A 23471-nucleotide genomic window follows, 5' to 3' on the forward strand; every position below is an offset into this window, starting at 1 on the left:
GCCAGGGCCTCCAACTGGAACCCCAAACTGGCACTTAACTGTCACCGTGACCGTGTGTGGAACAGTGCCTATCACCAGAGAGACCCTGGCACACACCAGGGCATGAGACACAGAGGCAGGCAGAGAGGGCATTGGGCAGCTGGCCAGGCACATAGAGGGCTGCTGAGAGGCAAAGCACCACTGCCACCGCCAACACAATCTTGCCAAAACAACACACCCCTAACAAAAGCTGCAAATGCCCAAATAAAAGGTTATTTTGCAGATATATTTCAGTACCGCAAACTATTTCAATGATCTCCAACCAAGGCAAAGTGAATAAACAGGTGCTCCTTGTAAAGTCTTTTTCATGGTGGAAAGTGGACCACTATATTGATTAGTATTTCCTTTGTTGAGGACTACTCAGAGAGACTACAGAGAGTGCTCATTGTTTTCTTGGAGGCTTAAGGATTGTCTTTGCTATAAACAGCCAGGTGAGGAACTAGCTGACAACTCAGATCATGTCAATCATTAGATAAAGCAGACCAAGGTGTTCAAATAGCAATTGCTGTAATCTCATTCAAAGACCTCAGAGCTAATTGTTTAAATGTCTGAGGAAAGCTTTTGACGCAAAAGCCAAACAAGAAACTGTGGTGTTTTAACATCCGACGTTACAAAGCTTCTGTCAAGACGGTCAGCATGTGGGTGTGGATCGGGTTAACGGAAATGCTCAAACGCGCACATAAATGCAATTCTTTAATGAAAGGTCAGTGGTTCACTACAAAGTTTAAATGGAAAGGCATTTATTCAGTTGTTAAAAGTGGATGGAATATTACCAAATGTGACAATGTATGAAGTCTGAAAATGAGTACTAAAGATGAGTGCACAGGTTTGAAATGAGCTGCAGGGAAGGATGAGTTAAGCTTTATTTGTGTAAGCGTATGAAAATAATTTACACGGAAGATTGACAGCCAAAATTCCTGAGCAGATGGGTGGATTTCACATTGAGGAGAAATTCTTTATTAAAAAGAGAAACAAATGAAGATTGGACCTTTGCCCCTCTGTGATGGGATGTTGAGGTAATACTGATTAGTATTCCAGATCTCGCAGCATCAGTGTCCTGTTCGTCCTGAATGAGCTCAACACTGAAAACAATTCGATGATTAAACGAATTACGTAAACCATTTTGCAATATATTTTTCTTTAATATAAGGGTGTTTCTTCAACTTTTTCTTCAGCCACTTTTATATTCCAGGGGGTGATTTTTATAAAAACTCAGATTTCAAATATCAAATTTGTATAAGATTTTTTATAAGCCTGGTCACAGACCAAAACATAACCCCTAATATATATATATATATATATATATATATATATATATATATATATATATATATATATATATATATATATATATATATTTTTTTTTTTTTTGTAAAAATAAGATGCGAAATGAGTAACTACTGTGACTATGACAAATATTATTTGTGTGTGTTAGCTATTAAGACAAAGGAATTTGCAATTTTATTCCAAAAGAAGAAAAAAAAAAAAGATTCACCAAATGTTATCAAACACAAAACATATTTGTTCATTATATTATTTAATATACAAATGTCATGTCTTCTGTGATTCATGTATTTACACTGTTAGACAATGTTAGTGGACAAATTAAAGTAGTAAGAGTGTGAAAAGTGTTTTACTTTTATATGACAAAAAGCACAAAACAAAATAACTGCACATCCAGCAAAAGGACACCATTTATTTAAAAAAATGCCTTCATAAATAATCTGATATGCTTCAAACTCCCATGCCCCATACAAAATAAACATTGTGACTGACACCAAAAATTAAGCAGATAAAGAGAAACACCATAACTGATATAATTCAATCATAAACCTGAATGTGGTCATAATCCTCAACAGGACAGCGATTAGTGGTTTCTTATATTATAATATTCATGAAGAGTATATTCAAATAAACTAATGTTCAGTGAACTACCTGCACGCACAATAGTAATATCTGCTATAATAGTGAGTAAATTCTAGCAGGTCTTATTGCTTCACAATGGGCGCACACACACACACACACACGCACGCATGCACGCAGGTTTGTTTCTGTGAATTGTGGGGACATTCCATAGGCATAATAGTTTTTATACTGTACAAACCGTATTTTCTATCGCCCTACACCAACCCTACACCTAAACCTACCCATCACAGGAAACTGTGCACATTTTTACTTTCTCAAAAAAACTCATTCTGTATGATTTAGAAGCCTTTTGAAAAAAAGGGGACATGGGGTAATGTCCTCATAAGTCACCCTCTCCTTGTAATACATGTCATTATACAAATTTGTGTCCTGATATGTCACAAAAACACGCACGCAGACACAGACACACACACAGCCTATCAACATAAAGCTACAGTGAGTACTGCTCTTTTATAAGCTCTCTTAACTGATATGATGTTAAAATATTACAGTTGTTCTGTAATGTTAAACATATTAAATAAATGTCTCATGAATCAAGTAATGGAATCAATCCAATAACCCCTGCACTTTATCTTCCCCCATTACGACAGTCGGGTGGTGATGAAAAGATTTACACACTTCACATCATTGGCTTAACAGCAAAAAAATAAAAAAAATAAAAAACTAAATAAAATTTAAGAAACCACTACAGTGTTCATAAATACTAAAATAACCAGAGAAGAAATTCAGCAGTTTTTAATAACCCCCTACCGTAAAATCACAAGACACAAAATGTACAGAAAAAACAACACCAAAAAGATAAAAAGTTAATGGCATGATATTCCCAATACATATTCAAGTATGTACCTCTTCAAGTGAATGTTGCCAGCTTCTAAATGCTGTTACACAAAACAAAGAGCTATTTTATAACATTATTCGGGTGGAGCGTAATGCAAGACAAAATAAATTAAAATAGATTCTCGTCACTTGACAAACTGTAACTACTTCAGGTTATGATAGCACATTTTAGCTCCTTTTGAATTAAATTCATATTCTCCATCTCGAATGGGATCTCAACTAGAGAGGCTAGAAAGGGCTACCAGATCACCATCAGAGCTACGATAACAAGAAAAACGTGTCTATTGCAAAATCATAAAGACCCAGCTTTAACCGATTACATTCACTCAGGCCTAGTGGATAAAACCCACAATTAACATTGCACAATTAACCATTTGATGAAAAATATTGTTTCATTGTTTAATCTAGAATGGCTTGTCAGTATAAATGTGTTTAATATAAACCCAAATGTACTTGTGGATCATTACTGTGTTTTCAGGAAAATGTGTGAAGTAAATCTAATGTAAAACCACAAAAGTCACAGTAGTGTATTTGTGCACCTAACGGATAATAAGTTATTTTATTAGAACTGCATGTTTAGAGGCACTTCAGACAATTGGTGATTTGCTACTACATTTGGGGGTTGATTTGGAACATATGCAAATGTTATAAGGTAATTTAATGACAAGCTATAAGCATTTATAGTGTTGTGCAATAACCTTTAGTAAATTCTGGGCAAAATAATTAACAGCATAAATCATGTTTAATCCTTTTAGTGAATTACGTCTTTATATAAGTGAACATAATTTAGAACATTTTCTTTTTCTTTTTTTTTTCCACGTGTCACATTTAAAATATATTTTTTAAATATGAAACTTATATCATTGAGTATTATTATTATTATTATTATTATTATTAACATTAGTTTAATAGCTGCTTAAAAAACATGATCAAGGTTTTCAATGTGTGACTTAATATAAAAATAAATGTGTAATAATAAGACACAAATGATTTAAAAACATATGGATTTTAAAAGGCACAAAAACAAAGAAATTAAAAAAAATTAATCAAATACAGTTATAGTAGTCAAACGCTCAGTAGAGGCATTAGCATTGCTTGGTGAGGTTTGCGTAATTATGTGCATGATAGTGAAAGGTATCGTAAACGGTGTTTGTGTACGTGTGTGTATGCAAGCCTTGTTTTTAGACTTCAGCAGTGTCTTTCACCCATGCCAGAGGTCATGACTCACCTCGAGAGCCATCAACCCTCAGTGCCATAAAACCAGACAATCTCCACCCACTCGCGTCCCTACTCGCATGACAACCGCTCACGTGATCCAGAAATGGGGGAGAGAACTGGGCCGAGGTCTCAACAAATAAGGGTTACCCTGGAGACAACAAAGCCTCACAATCAACTATTCCCTTGTAATCCCGTTTCGGTAACCCTGACCCAGTCAAAACAGAAAAAGACTACATATTTGACAGTGTTATTTTCAACTTCATTCTATATGAATAGATCATTTTCAATTGTAATGTAGAACCTGAAAAAGTTTGATCCTGTAGCGATACCAAGCTATTGTAGAGAGGGGTTTGCTGAAGACAGGGTTTGGGGGGGGGGTCGTGGGGTAACCTTCCCCACTGGAGAGATGTGTGTGTGTCTCTGTCTGTCTGTCTACACATGAGCGCGGGAGGTCAGGTTGAGCCTTAGAGGCTGTCTGCTCCTGAACGGCAGGAGCCACAGGATCTTCCAGCGAGTGCCAAACACCTCAGCCATTGCTTGCTGCCACGACCGTCGTGGTCCACTGGGAGAATGGAATAAATTAAAGTACGCATCGTAAGTTCATGTGAAATAATATGACAATATGAACTATAGAGAGAAGCTAAGAGCTTTAGGAGAGACTGGGGCTAGTTGTCGCATTTTACTCAAGTGAATATTTCTCATTGTAGGTTTACTTTTTGAAAATGAACTTCTATATAGACAGGTACCATAAACATCTCGACTAAAAAAGCTATTAAAGTCATGGTATTCTGGAAGAAAGATGTGATTTATTGAACACAAATTGACCCATTGTGCACAGTACATTATGGAACATGCTATTAAACTTTCTATTAGCGGTTTTTCAGTTAAATTTAAACAGTAAAACAATTATGAAATACAAAATTAAGCAGAAGAAAAACAGAAAAGTATAAATATCAAACAAATTCTAAATTTTCTTTTTCAACCCAGTGTACTGTTCAAAAGTTAATGGTCAGTAAGATTTTTTTTTTTATGTTTTTGAACAAATTTTCTTAAGATCACCAAGACAACATTTAGTTGATTGGAAGATTGCAATTTAAAATAACACTTTTCTATTTCTGCAGCCATTACTCCAGTCTTTAGTGTCACATGATCCTTCAGAAATCATTCTAACATGCTGATGCTTTGAACTTCTTTCTACTTTTTCTTTATTTCTGAAGAAAAGCATTTATTTGAAATAGAAATCTATATCAATTTCTTTATATTGATAAATGTGATGCTTCCTTGCTGAATAAAAGTATTTAAAATATCTTACTGATCTCAAAACCTTCCAGTTTAACAAGCAGTGTTTGGGAAAGTTACTTTTAAAAGTAATGCATTACAAAATTGGGTTATTCCCTAAAAAAAGTAACTAATTGTGTTACCTAGTTACTTATTATGTTACATTACTTTTGCAGTACTTCTTCTCACCTGGGCTGGACTTGCATGCTTGTTTGTTTTTTAATAATAACAACAACAAAAAAAGTTATATTTTTGGGAAATGTTAAGGCCCTTTCACACCAAAAGTGAAATGAATAAGTCTCAGGCTTAAGGAAATGCATATTTATGCCTGTACAGTAGAGGGCGCAGTTCAAACAAACCTTTCAGCTGTGCTGCCATTCTGGATTAAAGAAGAATAAGATAGAGGAGAAGGAAGTTCAACACTCTTGTTTCTAAATCTAATCTAAAGCAATTTTTGCTTATTCGTATGGTTGAATTAGATAATTGAAGGTCAGCAGCAAAGACATTGGTTAATAAAGTGAGATTAAATACATAAAGTATATTTGTGTAATTTAATATAGTTAATTATTACAGGTTTGCGTAAAATTCTGAGATTGCATTTCACTGTTTTTATCCATTTTGAATAATACTGAAAGTTTTCGTGCAAGTGAGATGAGTAAATGCATGTTCACATTTAGTCTAGAACTACAATAAGTAACTTGTGTTACTTATTTGAAAAAGTAACTTAGATTTGTTGTAAATTGAAAAAGTAATGCGTTACTTTACTAGTTACTTAAAAAGTAATCTGATTATATAACTCAAGTTACTTGTAATGCTTTACTCCCAACACTGGTAACAAGTAGCCCCGATCTCCATGTTTACATGTAATGAGGGTGTAAACGGCATTACATTATTGTTACTTATTGTACTTACATGTCTTCCAATAAGTGCGACATCTTCTCTATGGTCGTTGTATCCTGTTGTGGAAAACATAAAGGATAATGCTTGGTATCAGCAATGAACTATGAACAAGTTATTTCTTATGAATGTAAGACAATACAATGACAATTCATAAAATGACTTATGACAGCGAGCCAGTGGATGCGAGGGGGTGAATTGGATCAGTTTTTGATCTTTCCCACGCTGGGAGTGAAAACCGCTACAGCATACACTGAGACAAAAGAGAGACAGTGAAGCTGACAGCAGCAACACTCCCTTGGTGCCCTCCTCACCTTGCCAAGTTGGCACAGGGGCAAAAGGGCATCTGCCTGCGGACAATAGGACCGCATGCATAGGGATGCTAAAATCCCCCCTGCTTGCCAGGTGAAGAGACGCGGCAAAGAGAGAAAAAAAAAATAGACTGAATATGTAAATAAGGTGGGATTAACAGAGGCGAGACTGAAGAGCCTGTTTGTGTGAAAAATGGTGGACGTGTGATTGACAGTGGCTTTCTAGAACAATCTGTGCTTTGTGTGCAATCCACAAGACAAATAAAAAAGGACCCCATTCCTAAAACCATTCAAGGTTATGTAATATGTCCGACTTGAATTGTTGAAGTCGATGACTCTTCATTAGAAATGAAGTCAGATTCACATTGTGAACCACTAGAGGACACACTCTTGGCCCGGAGCAGCCAGCGTCATGCCAAACTGACCTGGCTGCACTTCAGGCTGAACTGAGCTGCCCTCAGAGAGCATGCGTGAGGAAAAGATCTCTGCAGGGATCAATGGCTAAGTCTACTTCCACAGTTGCTATGACTGGCACAGGGCTATGCACTAACCACCCTGTCAGCCGCTAAATCTTCCAAGACATCACAACATGGGATAGCAGGGTGAAAGAGTAGCTTGTGCGTTAAAGCATCAGGACTTTCCTGGCCTTTGGATAAACGAGACGGCTTAAGGGCAGTACAGGACACAAGATAAAACAGCTTAACATGGGCTTTTAGCAACACAGGTTAGATTAGCACTGTCAAAAGGAAGTATCCTGCAGGAATGGGTTAGCGTCAAAGGACGTCTAAAAGAATGGCGGAAGGAAGAGGAAGACACAGTTGTACAGAGGGTTTGGAGAGAGGTTAGAGTTGAGTACACTGACCCACAACAAGTGTAATGGTTGGAAATTCGTAATGAGAATACGGAAGACGCTTGCGCTCAAACGGCAGAGGATAGGATGTGAAGTGGGATGTGTTCTTTGACACACTTCCACAGCATATGGTGGACGTGTGGGGGACAATTGATCATGACTGGGAACCAGAGAATAAGATTAAGGGGAGGTGTATTCTCTTTAAAGGGCTGCATTTTTTTGCCTAATTTAACTAGGTCACTACTAATCCTCTTTTGCATCCATGAAGTCATCAATTAAAGGATCAGAGTCAAATGTGATTATCCTGCCTGCCCCAATCACAGCCATGTTTCAGGCCTAATCAACAGAGAAAGGATGGAGGACATTACGGAAGTAGAAGACGAGAATGAAGGACTCAGTAGTGTTTTGTAAGGTATACATACAGCATATGACCAAATTTTAAAAGGATTTTGCGTATGCTTATCAGAATATGAAGGACCGCATGCATGCCAAACTCCAAAGAGAGAATTAATTATAATTTTTGCAAACATATCTGTTTGCGGAATGCTTTAAGACCAAGCAGAATCCTCTGCCGGCTGGTTGCTACCGCTTCACAGCGAGCGGGACACGTGCTAGTGGCTAGTGGTTCACTGTCATTGTTTTGAATTCAGCAAATCAGTTTGGGTGAATGGAGACAACTTGATAAGTGTTCATGAGCCCAACATCCAGCCATACAAGAAAACATACAATCTACCTGAGGGAAAACATAGTCAAAAAGGGAAGTTGTTTTCAATACTGTTAAGTTAATGTTGTTAAATGGTGGTAAACTTTTTACATTTAAGCAACTTTTATGGCGCTTTTTCCACTGCATGGTATGGTACGGCTCACTTTGTGTCGCTTTTTCACCACATGGGACAGTTCTGTACGGAACGGTATGGCTCGCTTAAATAGTACCACATCAGTTGAGGTTCCAAGCGTGCCATACCGATACTAAATGTGACATGTAAATGCTGCAGATCACTAATTGGTCAGACAGACAGAATCATCACTACCAGCATCATTGGATTGAAAAAAGAAAAAAGAAATGGTTGTATCGTGGTCAGACTCGTTGTTAGCAGAGGAGTGGATCCACGGCAGTAGAAGCGGCACAACTATACGATCAGTCTATAATCCCACCCACTTTGAAGTGGTACTAAACTGCAGTGGAAAAGCAAACCGAAAGTAAAGTGATCCGAGCCGTGCCGTACTGAGCCGAGTAGTACCACGCAGTGAAAAAGCACCATTAGTCTCCCACTCTTTTCATATAGTTCCCAGTTCTCACACCCCTGGTTTTAACTGAGCCTTTGTGACCCTTAGTGTTTAACAGAAAGCTGTAAGACAACAGACAGCAATATTACACACTAGGGCTGCATGATTATGACAAAAATCATAATTGTTGATATTATTAATTACGATTATCACAATTTACATTGAATGATGTATTGAATAGCTTTATACCATTGTTTGAAGCAACTGCATGCCATATATTTGTAACAAAAAAAAAAACAAGCTGAAAACACTTCCTGAATTTTTTTTATTGTTTTTCTATAGCGTTAAACCTCAAGGGCCCTATTTTAACGATCTAAACGCAAAGTGTAAAGCGCACGGCGCCGGTGCACTCAGGGCATGTCCAAATCCACTTTTGCTATTTTAACGACGGAAAAACGGTCCGTGCGCCGGGGCGCATTTTTGAAATGGGTTGACCCTATTCTCTTAATGAGTAATGGGCGTAACGTTCAATAAACCAATCAGAGTGTCATCTCCCATTCCCTTTAAGAGCGAGATGCGCTCGCGCCATGGCGGATTGCTATTTACATGGCGTACACGCGATGAGTCAGTTAATATATATGTGTGTGTATTGGCACGATTGTTCAATTAATTAGCCAATTTCGTTCATCATTATAAGTAGTAATAGGCTGAATTGAAAATAGGTAGCCTAATTCTAATACACACAATGACTATTCATCATTACATTTTTATATTTATGTAGCCTACACAATAATATTCTTTTTCACTGTAATCCTTTTGTTTTTAATATTTGGCATGTTTGTGTGATGGGCATCCTTGTGTGTAATAAGCAAAGTCAACGCGCACTGTGGCGCCCAGAGGCGCCCAGAGGCGCAGTTTCTACCAACGCGCTCTAACAAAAAAATATTGCGCCATTGACTTTAGACTTTAGACCAGGTTTGAGTTGGTCTATGGCGCAGTCTATTTTCAGCTCCTTAAAATAGCAATGCGCCGGCAATGCGCCTGAACACACCTCTTTTTTAGACCAGCACGCCCATGGGCGCACTAACTGGCGCAAATGCATTTACTAATTTAAGGACGTGGCGCTGAACGGGAAAACGCGAACGGCGCCGGACGCAAACTAGCAAACACACTTGCGCTGCGCCTTGCGTCGCATTGCGCCGGGTGTATTATAGGGCCCCAAATGTCAACTATACATTGGTTTGGTTTCTTCTTTAAATAATAATAATTTAAAAAAGTCAACATATGCATGGTATAATAGGGGCTTTTGCATCGGGTTGTTCTTGGAACTTAGATACAGGAATTAGACACTTTTAGGAATTAGGCAGACTTTTATTTTGATGGCGCTGCTGAGTGAGAACAGTTCAGACAGATCCTGAGCACACAGTGCTCGCATTCTCCGTCTTCATTAGATTACGATCTGTTTAACAGTCCTGTCTAATACATTATTAGATAGAACTGTTATACAAAGACAGTAGACAGTATATGAAAAAATATTAGCCGTGTGATTAATGCCGATTGTGGCTAGCTTAGCAGAAATACATAATGATGTTTCGCTTGGTCTTCTCAAAGTCGTGCTGTATTTTCTACTTAGCATTAGAATGAAAGGTCCTATCACTGTTTTTCATGTGTGTACAGTTAATTTGTGGAGTAAATATATAGGCTGTGTACACTGCTTTTTAAAAATGGGGGGTGTTGGTGTTTCGTGTGCAATCGACATATCAGAGTACACCTACATCACTGGTAGCTCCTTTTGTGCTGGGTTAGACCTTTTACTTTCTTAAGTAGTCGTGATTCGCCTCTCGCAACGTAACATGCTCAAAACATACCTCTTAAACACGCAGAATATTGTAAGTGGATATTTTCCCTTGTAATCACACCTTTTAACAATTATGAAATCGTGGCATCCGTAATCGTAATCGTGATAAGAAATTTGATTAATTGTGCAGCCCTATTACACACAGCATGAAAGGTAATATTCGAAAAAGCATAATAGGGGAACTTTAAAAAAAAGGTGGAGGAAAAAGTCATGAAAGCAGCAATATATTATGCAAATGAGAGTGTAACATACATAACATACTTACAAACATTTTCAGAGGACCAGCATGCATCATATAACTAGATTTGCAATTCTTGAAGGAAATACGAGTAGCAAGACTACTTTGCTGAATTGGTCACCTCGTTCGCATATGCTAATGATTGACTTTTGCAATACTGCAAATGCTTTGAAAAAATGAATGTAAAAATTTTGGTTATGCAAGTAAAGCAACTTAAAACTAAACGATAGAGGGTAAATCATTCATCCTGAGAAACATATGCTGATTTCCATCAAAAGTCCCAGAGATCGGAAGAAAGCTCTACTAAGCTCCTGTGTCAAAATGAATATCATCCATATTTAACAAGTTATAAAGTATAATATCTAGCTTCCACCAGACCGCCTTCCGTATTCAACTTACGAAAAAAGAGAAACTGACATTGTGTTATGATGTAGCTTTTTTCGTAAACTGAATAGGGAAGTTAGTTGGGTCTAGTTTTCTTTTTAAAACCATGGAGGAACCATATCAACAACTGACCCAGTAGGTTTCAACCCACTTACAATTTCCCGTAACCGCTGAAAAATTCAAATTGATTAAAAACAGCAGTCTATGTAACAGAGCCTAAAAAGTCACAACTCATTTGCGTAATCGTCCTTCTAAGATTCTCAATCTTTGTTTTTAATGAATTAAGAAAGTTCTCGCATACTGATGGGGATGGATCTACATTTAATATGGGAGGGTTTACTGCTGTATTTATGATATTAAACAATGTTTTAGTATTATTAGCATTGTTTTCTATTAACTCGACAAAGTACAAAGTATTTAGCTGCTTTTACAGTCCTCTTAAAATTTTTTCACGTGTTTGAATGAGAGCTTCAGCGTGCGCTGCTCCAACAATTGCAAAGGGAGCTTTCTTTGATCGCTTTCTTTATATAATTTAATCACCGTTAAATAACAGATTATTTTCATCCAACTAAGAGAAACAATGCAAGTTGATGTTTAGTCACGGGTTTGATTTACTGACACACAGACAAAGAATATCTGAATATACAATACAGTCCAAAAGTTTGGAACCACTAAGATTTTTAAATGTTTTTAAAAGAAGTTTCGTCTGCTCACAAAGGCTACATTTATTTAATTAAAAATACAGTAAAAAACAGTAATATTGTGAAATATTATTACAATTTAAAATAACTGTGTACTATTTAAATATATTTGACAAAGTAATTTATTCCTGTGATGCAAAGCTGAATTTTCAGCATCGTTACTCCAGTCTTCAGTGTCACATGATCCTTCAGAAATCATTCTAATATGCTGATTTGCTGCTCAATAAACATTTATGATTATTTTCAATGTTGAAAACAGTTGTGTACTTTTTTTTTTTCAGGATTCCTTGATGAATAGAAAGTTCAAAAGAACAGCATTTATCTGAAATACAAAGCTTCTGTAGCATTATACACTACCGTTCAAAAGTTTGGGGTCAGTAAGAATTTTTATTTTTATTTTTTTTAAAAGAAATTAAAGAAATGAATACTTTTATTCAGCAAGGATGCATTAAATCAATCAAAAGTGGCAGTAAAGACATTTATAATGTTACAAAAGATTAGATTTCAGATAAACACTGTTCTTTTGAACTTTCTATTCATCAAATAATCCTGAAAAAAAATATTGTACACAAATATTTTGTACAATTGTACACATTAAATGTTTCTTGAGCAGCAGATCAGCATATTAGAATGATTTCTGAAGGATCATGTGACACTGAAGACTGGAGTAATGATGCTGAAAATTCAGCTTTGCCATCACAGGAATAAATTACTTTGTGAAATATATTCAAATAGAAAACAGTTATTTTAAATTGTAATAATATTTCACAATATTACTGTTTTTTTACTGTATTTTTAATTAAATAAATGTAGCCTTGGTGAGCAGACGAAACTTCTTTTAAAAACATTAAAAATCTTAGTGGTTCCAAACTTTTGGACTGTACTGTACATGAATCATTACATATCAGATCAGACATTAGAATTAACACAGTTGCATTACTGTCGAGTCCAGGCACTGCACAATATTTTGTAATCCTCAACGGCATGTTTATTGCTTAGTAGCTCAATCTGGTTTAGCACCATATAGGCCTATGTTACTTAGGCTACCTATTCGATTGCATGTCATGCTCGAATTGGTGGGCGGGGCTAAACAGGCAGCGATTAAGTAGGCGTTGATCTTCTTCTGCGGAGGCGGTGCTTGCTGCCCTTTGACGTCATAGATCCCCACTTTGAAAAACCTGTCGTGTGCTGGGTCTGGTGTCAATAAAACCTTTTATTAGACTAACAAGGAAGTTTTCAGTTCTGAAACTTACAGGATATTCTTATAGTATGATGACCTCTTATGTCAAAAGCTCAAAGAAAAATTAAATTTCTCAGTTCATAACCCCTTTAAGTGGTTCAAGTGGAGTAGAAAATCCACACAAGATGATGAAATCTCACCACAGTCTTGCCTTGCAAGCACAAATAATCTCAAAGACCTCAATAATTTCAAAGTCAGTTAAACCTGCACAATTAAATTTAATTACTCACTGTGAGGATTCCTTTGACTTGTGTGTAGAAAAGGCTGCTCATTCCACCAAACATAATCAGCCCCATGAAACAGGACCCACGTAGAAGAGCCAACTCATGACGTACCGCAAACGCCGCCTGAGAAAGACAAACATGTTACACACATGCTATAAATTCTCATGGACGAATCAGACTATTCTCTTTATGCTACACATACAAAGGAGGATTTTTGCACTACGGGCCATTATGGGAAGTGATGTGACACACTGCTTGATTTCTTTCGCTGAAGGCTTTTCTGTGACTATTACAGCAAACACATGCAAACACACAAATATACAAAATCCACAATATTTTGCTTCTTATGGGAAAGTTAAGCTTTTCTGGGAGATAATGTCACTATCTCTTCCATACAGCCGTTTCTGTGCCCATACAGCATCTCTCGCTTCTCAGCTGTGTCTGTTTACTCACACACAATGCTCCACAGAATAAACAAAAACAGGAAATTGAGCGTTATGAGCTTTTATTTACAGGCGGTCTACCGTTGCCATGATGGCTCAGCTGTTCAGCTGCATTCAAGTTGGAATGATGCTCCTGTGAATTTAAATGCTCTGACAGAAAATACACCACTATATTAATGATTCCTTGAGACATTGAAACAAGTCCTACAACTTCACCTGCCATTAGTTTTTTTTAAAAAAATAGCAACATTTCCAATTTATCAGAGATAATCACTATGTTCTTAACACAACTGTATAATTTCATTTGATTTCAACAGATTTCATTTAAATTTTTGAAATTGCATTATAACTCACTACCCCTAAAACCTCCAATCCTCAGACCATAACTTTCAAATATAAGAGCAGACCAGACCATAAAACTAAATATTTACTAGGAAAAATAGAAATACTAATTTGCATCCTTAAAATACTAACATTATCTTGGCAGCAAGAAGAGGTTAATCTTAAACGTATTCCTCTTTCACAAGGTTTCAGAGCTGTCTTTTGGTCAAAACCATTGATATTTACGAAATCAAAATCAAATCCAGACTTTATCCTGAAGGTCTTATTTCCATCTGCTGTGACTGTGTGCAGATAAAGATCACACAGTCTCTTAGTTTTATAGTTTGTTTTTTTCTTCTTATTCTTTAAGAAATTGTTTTATATTTACAACTGTGTAACAACTATGTAATCATCAAGAATTTCTTATCAGGATTTTTTGATCAGTCAAAAAAAAAATATTACAAAGCAAATAACACTATTTGAAAGCAGCAATAAAATATGCAATAAAACAAGAAAGACTCAAACTTTGGGAAATTGTTGTTTGCAGGTGTGTTTTGGGTGAAGTAATACAACATAAGACCAGTACAAACGATCATCGCATGCAAATACAACTTGTGTTCAATTCAGTTTCTCTCTTTCAAAGTTTATTCAGTACTTAACAGTAATGCTGATGCCACCTGCAGGTCCCTAATCTCAGTTAAGAGGTGAAAATCCAGTGCTAATCATCTGCCTCCATTGAGAAGATTCTACTAAACCACAGAATAATAAAGTTAGCTAAATAAAAACTAACATACTACATTTAATATATCTGCATAACAATATGCATATGATAAAATGTAATGCATATTGTACTGTATCCCACAATGCAATGTACTAACTTGACTTAACTATCCATATCCAATGCGACAAATGAACTGGAAAAAATCAACCACAATTTTTAATTCGATTTATTATTTAATCAGTCAAAAGATTCCAAAACATTTATGACAAATAGGCAAAAAAAAAAAAAAAAAAAAAAAAAAAGAAAATCATATATATCATGTGACATGTTTACAATCAAGAGCCATAACTGTGTCATAAACTGCCATTGTACTCATTTGCAAAGTAAAAAAAAATGTATTGCTTGTTAATGGAATTTCTGTAGTTTTATCGTATTATGGCCAGTGTTGGGTGTAATGCATTACTAAGTAATTAATTACTGTAATTTAATTACTTTTCCATTGAAAAAGTTTTTCTGTACTTGTAGAAAAATTCTATATAAAACAATAGTGGATTTAACATAAAAGTGTAATGTCTTGTATGTTGTATGTTTTTAAATGTAACCTTTTCACTTTAATGTATAAACATATGCAATGACAATAAAGACCTAACTAACTTAAAGACTTGTCTGTTCAAGAATAATTTATGCAATTTTATTTGAAAAAAAAAAAATAAAAGTCTATTAAACTAGTAATTAGTAATAAGTAATGCAATACTGTTTAGAGAAAGTAATTAGTACAGTAATCTAATTACACCGTTGTAGTTGTAATTAGTAGCTAATAATTAATTATTTTTTTAGAGTGACTTACCCAACACTAATTACAGCCCATATGTACTGTGTTTGCCTAAAACAATGTGCACACTAAATTGGAGGGAAATTATAAGGTCCGCCTGCATGATTTACAATTGTGCTCTAAAATAGTTATTCAATGATTTAAACCCTTACAGTGACATAAAGCACTTGGGACAGTATAAATGTAGGTGTCTAAATGTAAGATGGTCTTACCCGGTCCACCGAGGACAGGGGCTGGAAGTAGTAGTACTGGCAGAAGTCCAGCACCAGAGTGTAAAGACTCAGAACCTGAGTGTAAAAACACAGCTGCAAAAAGAGCCAGTGGTTATCCTCCCCAACACAGTTATTAATCCTGCACAGAGACACAGCAGTAGGGACAGAGAGAGACAGAGAGGAAGTGCAAATTAATATGTCATTTTAATACCAAAATGCTCTATTACAAATCCTAGTAAGTCGGCTTGCTACCGTCTTTGCTCTTAATAACGTTTGATATTTACGTGTTAAACTAAATGGCGTTATACTCTAATGGCATAAAAAAAAACACACAGCCACAGCAGATTTCTAAACATCCTTGTTTCACTACACACCTGGAAATTTGGCTAATTGCTGACAAAATCACACACAGCAATACAAAGTCAATCTAACACACACATACATACATACATATGCAGTCAAACCAAAATTTATTCAGACACCTTGAACATTTCATTCATTAATACAGTTTAGTTTCATTCATTAATACAGTCACTATAGTTTAAAAAAATGGAAATAAAATATAACAAGATCTCAGAGTTAAACTTGTCAGAAAAAAATAAATCTTAATTATGTCACATAACACTTAAGCAAAACATGGCCAGGTCAGTGTCTGAATAATTTTTGGCTCAACATTTTTATCAATTTTACTGGTAGTCCACTGTATGAAGAATTTTTGGGTATAATATATCACAGTTTTCCTCACTGTACATAACTGAACTATTAGTGTCCTGCACCCACTAGTAAAAATATCAAAAATGTCTGAATAATTTTTGGTTTGACTGTACATATATATATTATATATATATATAAAAAATAATATAATAAAAAAGTCATTTGGTTTAACCAAAGTTTCAGTTTTAACGAATGACACTTTTGGTTATACCGAATGACAATATTTTCAAACAATGCTAACAGGCTGATATCTAGCTAGCTAGATAGCAAAAGTACAATCAAACATTTTATATTTAGTACAAGTTTTTAAAGGACACAATTACAACATTTTCAATGTTTTATAGCGGTTGTACCAAATGACCTGATGTTTTGGACATGCGTATGATCAAGTGAAAACATGATTTTTTCAAATAGTTAAGAGAGAGTTAGTTACTTTGCTTCACAACCATGTGGTCCTTTGCAGGTGTCTGAATGATGTCACATCTTGTCACATGATACTGACCACATGACTTGATCCAAAATAGTCCCTTTATATTGGTTACTCCGAATGACATCAATGACATTCATTTTTCCGGACATTCTTTCTCATAAGCAACGACTTCTACATTTTGCACTATGTTAATAAATGGTGTTATAAAATCATGCCAAAATAAAAAAATATATACATTTATTACATTTTAAGATATTTTAAATCACAAATGAAATGACCGTATTGGCCTTTGGACGGTTAAACCGAATGACCTTTTGACACTTCATAATCTTTAAAATACCTTTTGGATTCAATAAAAGAGATCTAGTTGTACTACCTTACATACTTTGGATGTCATATATTGGTTTTTATTATTATTAAGGCCTTTGGACAAAAAAAATGACCTGTCACAACACTGACCCATATATATATATATATATATATATATATATATATATATATATATATATATATATATATATATATATATATATATATATATATATATAGTAGCAAATGAGAATTGTCAAACAAAATGATCAAATATATTTGACAAAGATGTTGTTAATGATTTTCATTTTTGTTAAATAAATCAACAGTTTTTTTAATAACTGAAGAATACACAAAATGATTTGTAATTTGTAAAAGTAAATGGTATTTGGGGTGAAAAGCACCCCTGCTGTTGGGGCTAAAGGCACAATAATTAGATAACTGTTTGATCTGTATTGTCTTAGAACTGTACTTTTCTACAATATAGACATTACTTTGACAGTCACCTGATGACAGACTCTTCTTAATTATAATGTAAAAACATACACCTTCTGTAAAGCTGCTTTGAAACTATATGTATTGTGAAAAGGGCTACACAAATAAATGTAAATTGACTTGAATAAATGATTTGATAATAAATAACTGGCTGACATGTAAGTGTTAGATTAAAATGGTTAATAGAATTTTTTTTAAGTTGGATGTCCACCTTAGAGGTAATCACTATATTCTTAATGAAACCATCACATTTAAAAATATGTATCAATTCATATTATAAAAATGTTAATCATATCATGTAATAAAATATTCATTTATTACATTTTTCTGTATTTTTAAAATGACCACATTTTAATGAGTGTATTTATTAAATAAAATTAAATTAACTTTATTTATCATCAGAACATAATATGGTACAAACTTTGCTGAAGTGATTGTTTTGATGTGTTGCACGGTCAATTTTCAATACATTTTCAAATTATACACTATACAAGTAAAAAGTGGATTTTCCTTAAGGTGTGCCTTTAGCACCGTTCCACCCTAATAACCTAGTAATGATCAATTAATAAAGACTAATTAAATAAGTGATTCAAATCTGAAAAACATTGATTTGGCATAAATGTGTAAATGCAGCATTACTAAGGAAATCATACAGCCATCAATGTGTGTTTTAGGCTGCTGTCTCTGCATGATATTAATGCTATTCTCCTGCATTTTAAGGCAAGTCACGCCACATGAAGAAGCACCAGAATAAGGAACATGAGAGAAAAGAGTTGAGAAAGCGGTCGGAGAAGGCCAAAAGAGAGGGGAGAGCAGGCAAGGTTGAACTGTTAGTCAAACGAAGACGGAAAACGATATGGCCACGTTTTTTTTCTCCTCTTCCCTCGGCCATTACAGGCGATGACAGGGAGTCACGATTTGCTGAGTCCAGACAGACAGCAGCCTTCTTCAGCTGTACTGTAGGGCTGGACTTAACACGGGCTTCTCTGGTCACTCGATATCGCCTCTCCCTCTGTTTTACCCCTCTACAGAGACTTCATTAAACTTCCTCCATACAAAACCCACCAGGAATGTAAAGCTGTCTGGAGTACAGGGTCCTTTAAGGTTATACTGTGACCTCAGGTCAACATGCCAGATTTCAGTTTGGATCCTAAACAGTCGTAAAGATCTCAGCACGTCTCACATAGACATAACAAGCCTTAGAGCACCTGTATAAAATTACCTCTTTTTTTTTGTCACTGTTAAACAGTTAATAACTAATTTATTATACAATTTATGCACAAGTTACATGGACAAGATATAGATACAGAATTTTTTTTCTCAAACAAAAGCTGGCAGTAGTGTATTGACTTTAATATTTTTATTTCTTGTTAAAGATTTACCAGGGACAGTGGTGGTCCATGCGACGGACACAGTGGCCGCAGCGGCTGCAGTGGTGTGACCTCTTTGGCCTCATCATGTTGCATTTATTGCACATCTCCCAGTTGTCTCTCTCTGAAATGACAAGGCAAACAAAACTTAAAACAAAACAATTAAATCGTAAACTCATTTTCAACATTGAAACACATACAAAAACGAACTGTAACTCTAGCTTTAGCAAAGGAAAAAAAAAAAGGTCTTCATTGCCATCTAGTGGTATTCAGAGAGAATTTTTATTTTCTCTTATTTGGTGTATGGATATGCAGGAAAACAACTTCACTGAATAATTTTAATAATTTAAAAGAAAAAAAAAGGAAAATAGACAATGACAAAGAGAGACAAAGAAAAAGAGAAAAGATGTACATGTAGTTTTATATTTTTAACACCAAACTTATTTCATAAAGACATTATGTCCTCAGAGAACATGACATTTTGAAACTATTCTGGCTTCATTGGAGCCTATCCCAATAATATTATGATTTCATTGGAGTGTATATATTCTATTGTTATTATGATTTGTAGGGGCTATACATTATGAAATCATAACCTGCTGAAAGGCAAAATTATTTGGACTTTGGACTATACAATCATTAAGATCACACTAGAGACTGTATATGTTCCAAAATCACTATAATGTAATTTTATAAAGTGTAAAATACACTTTAAAATCTAATGAAATCTTTTCCAAAATCACTATGACGTCATGAAAGGAATGGTCAGAAATGAACAGGGGCAAAATGCCCCAAAATGTTTAATGTGTGGCCAAAAATGTCCTTATAGGAATAAGATATGTGGCATGGCAAAAATTGGGGTCAAACATTTACATAAATGACTGTTAAGTTAAAAGATTTCACTAGTTGGCTAATAACACTGAATGTATTTGTTTGAATATTAGAGTGTATTTCAATCAACTTAATCACTTAAAGGTGCCCTAGATTCAAAAATTGAATCTACCTCGGCATAGTTAAATAACAAGAGTTCAGTACATGGAAATGACATACAGTGAGTCTCAAACTCCATTGTTTCCTCCTTCTAATATAAATCTCATTTGTTTAAAAGACCTCCGAAGAACAGGCGAATCTCAACATAACACCGACTGTTACGTAACAGTCGGGGTGTACGCCCCCAATATTTGCATATGCCAGCCCATGTTCCCAACATTATGAAAGACATTAGACAAGGGCAGAACGTCTGGATGTGCAGAGCTGAATCAACAGACTAGGTAAGCAAGCAAGGACAATAGCAAAAAATGGCAGATGGAGCAATAATAACTGACATGATTCATGATAACATGATATTTTTAGTGATATTTGTGAATTGTCTTTCTAAATGTTTCGTTAGCATGTTGCTAATGTACTGTTAAATGTGGTTAAAGTTACCATCGTTTCTTACTGTATTCACGGAGACAAGAGCCGTCGCTATTTTCATTTTTAAACACTTGCAGTCTGTATAATTCATAAACACAACTTCATTCTTTATAAATCTCTCCAACAGTGTAGAGCCACGGAGCACAGCCTCAAACTCAGAATCAATGTAAACATCAAAATAAACACTGTACTTGCGCGATTAGACATGCTGCATGACGAACACTTTGTAAAGATCCATTTTGAGGGTTATATTAGCTGTTTGAATTTTTTTATGTTGTTCAAGGCAAGCGCGAGCTCCGTGGGCATGGAGCACGAGATTTAAAGGGCCACACACCCTGAATCGGCTCATTTCTAATTATGCCCCAAAATAGGCAGTTAAAAAAATGAATTAAAAAAAATCTATGGGGTATTTTGAGCTGAAACTTCACAGACACATTCAGGGGACACCTTAGACTTATATTACATCTTTTAAAAAAAAGTTCTAGGGCACCTTTAAGATACAGTGGGGGAAATAAGTATTCAACATTTCTTTTTTTATTAAACAGTTCCAAGTTCAGCAATTCACAGTAATCTACTCAAATCGACATAGATACAATCCATAAAAAGTTATGTGTAATAAAGTAAAATGACAAAGGAAAAAAGTACTGACCACGCTAACTGAAATTATATTTACTACTTGGTGGAAAAGCCTTTTTTGACACATGCTGTATGAACAAATTAATCTCTCACAGTGCCCAGGTTGGATTTTGGTCCATTCTTCTAAACAGACTGTTTTTAAATCTTAAATCTTCTGGGGGGCCCTCTTGCGAATCATGATCTTCAGTTTTTTTCCACAAATGCTCTATTGGGTTTAAGTGATTGACTGGGCCATTCCAACAACTTTATTTTCTTTCTCTGGAACCAATTCAGAGTCTCCGTTGCAGAATGTTTTGGATTGTTGTCCTGCTGGAAGGTCCACCCGTGACTCATCCTGGTGAATGGCAACAGATTTGTCTTGAGAATTTCCTGGTACATGGCTCCATTCAACTTCCCTTCAATAATATGGATTCTGCCAGTACCATGAGAGGAGAAATAGCCTCCATAACATGATGCTTCAACCTCCAAACTTCACTGTTGGTATTGTATTTTAGGGTCATATGCAGAGCCATTTCTCCTCCGAACATGGCGTGTGGTATTACTGCCAAAAAAAGTTCTATTTTTGTTGCTTCTGACCAGACTACATTCTCCCAGTATTTCACAGGCTTTTCCAAATGTTGTGTAGCAAACTTCAAACGAGCTTCAACATGCCTTTTCGTCAATAATGGAGACTTCCAGGGTGAGTGTGCACAGAGGCCATGGCGGTTGAGTGCATTGCCTATTGTTTTCTCTGTGACAACTGTACCTGCTGCCTCCAAGTTTTTCTGGAGCTCTTTCCAAATGGTGCTTGGCTCTTGGGCTACTCTTCTGATTAACCTTAGTTCTGACCCTGATCAGAAATCTTGCGAGGAGATCCTGTACATGGCCCGCACAGGCCCATGGTCCACTTGTGGATAAAAGACCTCAATGGTGCTTACAGGAACATTTAAGAGTTGTGAAATCCGTTGGTAACCAGTGCCGTTGTTATGTAGCGCAACAACCTTGTTGAGAAGGTCTTGCGAGAGCTGTTTGCCTCTACCCATCATGAGATGCTTGTATACTTTCATTCAGAGGTGGGTAAGCCTTTTTCTAACCTATCAACATGCACTAACCCAGCTGATTCTAATTTGCACAGGTAGGAGGTAGAACTACTTAGGGGAATCAGCTGCTGCTTTGCTGTACTGGTTTTCCTAATGTGTTCAATACTTTTTCCACGTTATTAAATACAACTTGTTTTATGGATTGTAATATTATGATTTCTTCTGTGTGGATTTCTTGAGCTAATACCAATGTCTGGTCAAAATTTCATGTGAATTATTTTTCCTCCACTGTATACATCAGTCCAGTTTGTTGCCCAGCATAAAATAACCAGAGTGGCAGAATCTTGGACAGACATGAAGACAGAGTGGCCACGTTTGCAGCACATCTACATACTGCATCAATACCAAGCAAAATAGAATGTTGCTAAAATTGCTAATTAATTTTTCTTTTCTTTTGTCAATACAACCTCAAATGCCCTCCGGACAAGTCAGACAACTCTTCTGAAGGTTGCCTTTAACATTAAGCCAAGTGGATATCAGGTAATCTAAGGCATGACTTGCTAAGACCAGCCATTTGGTGATAACTAGCTTAGCGGCAAGCTGTTTACAGTATCAGAGTCCTAGCTGAGTCTAATAAATCTTTCGGCAAACTGACACTACTCACAAATCCTTTGATAAAATCTAATAGCCTGTGGTGACTGGTGAAGGTTAGAGCAGGACAAATGACAGAGATCTGGATAAAACTCCTTATCCATGTGATAGGGATGCACCTTAAAAGGTGAATGCGAGTGTAAAAGCAAAACTGCTAAAATAATTAAAAGGTACATAATTGTAACTTTAGGCCCTCTAGCAGTAAAACCCCAAAACTTTTCTCACTCGTTGTGACAACTAACCTCTGCCACTCCCACACCATTCTATTATTCTATTAATGCAATAATAGTACTTAAAAACTGGGTACAATGAGGTGACAATATTCTCCTCACTCCTAAACCATCAAACATCAAAAGCAAACTTAAAAGTGTAAAAGTATTAACAAATTACTATCAGCAGACCATGAATAACCTCAAAAGCTTAGATGAGTCTTTCAGCAGCAATATTACAGATGTGTATGTTGCATCAAAAATGTTCCATCATTAACTGAACCACTGATGGATTTTTCAAAGTGCTTTCCCCCATTTTGACAGATAAATGTTGCCATTTTCCAGCTTTAGAAACACTGATAGGCATTTTAAAAGTGAAAAAGTAGTTTAAAGTGCCATTTGAAAAAAAAGGAAAGAGATGTGAGCAAAGAGATTTGAGAGAAAAATGGGAAAGCAGGTCTGTCA

The 23471-nt window shown here is 35.6% G+C and overlaps 1 protein-coding gene across 2 annotated transcripts in view; it reads right to left on the reverse strand.

The window, feature by feature from the left end:
• Nucleotides 1-2685: 2685 nt before the first annotated feature.
• zdhhc21 (zinc finger DHHC-type palmitoyltransferase 21) overlaps nt 2686-23471 on the reverse strand; it is a 28473-nt gene continuing 7687 nt past the window's right edge. For both annotated transcript variants that reach the window (XM_048185954.1, XM_048185955.1), the window contains exons 5-9: nt 19088-19199; nt 15758-15896; nt 13235-13351; nt 6211-6254; nt 2686-4582 (exon numbers count right to left, since the gene is read on the reverse strand). In XM_048185954.1, the coding sequence (XP_048041911.1) occupies nt 4453-4582; nt 6211-6254; nt 13235-13351; nt 15758-15896; nt 19088-19199 (542 nt within the window). In that variant the 3' untranslated portion in view covers nt 2686-4452. The remainder of the gene's footprint in view (nt 4583-6210; nt 6255-13234; nt 13352-15757; nt 15897-19087; nt 19200-23471) is intronic.

Source organism: Megalobrama amblycephala, linkage group LG3 (assembly GCF_018812025.1).
Source record: "Megalobrama amblycephala isolate DHTTF-2021 linkage group LG3, ASM1881202v1, whole genome shotgun sequence".
Classification (NCBI taxonomy): domain Eukaryota; kingdom Metazoa; phylum Chordata; class Actinopteri; order Cypriniformes; family Xenocyprididae; genus Megalobrama; species Megalobrama amblycephala.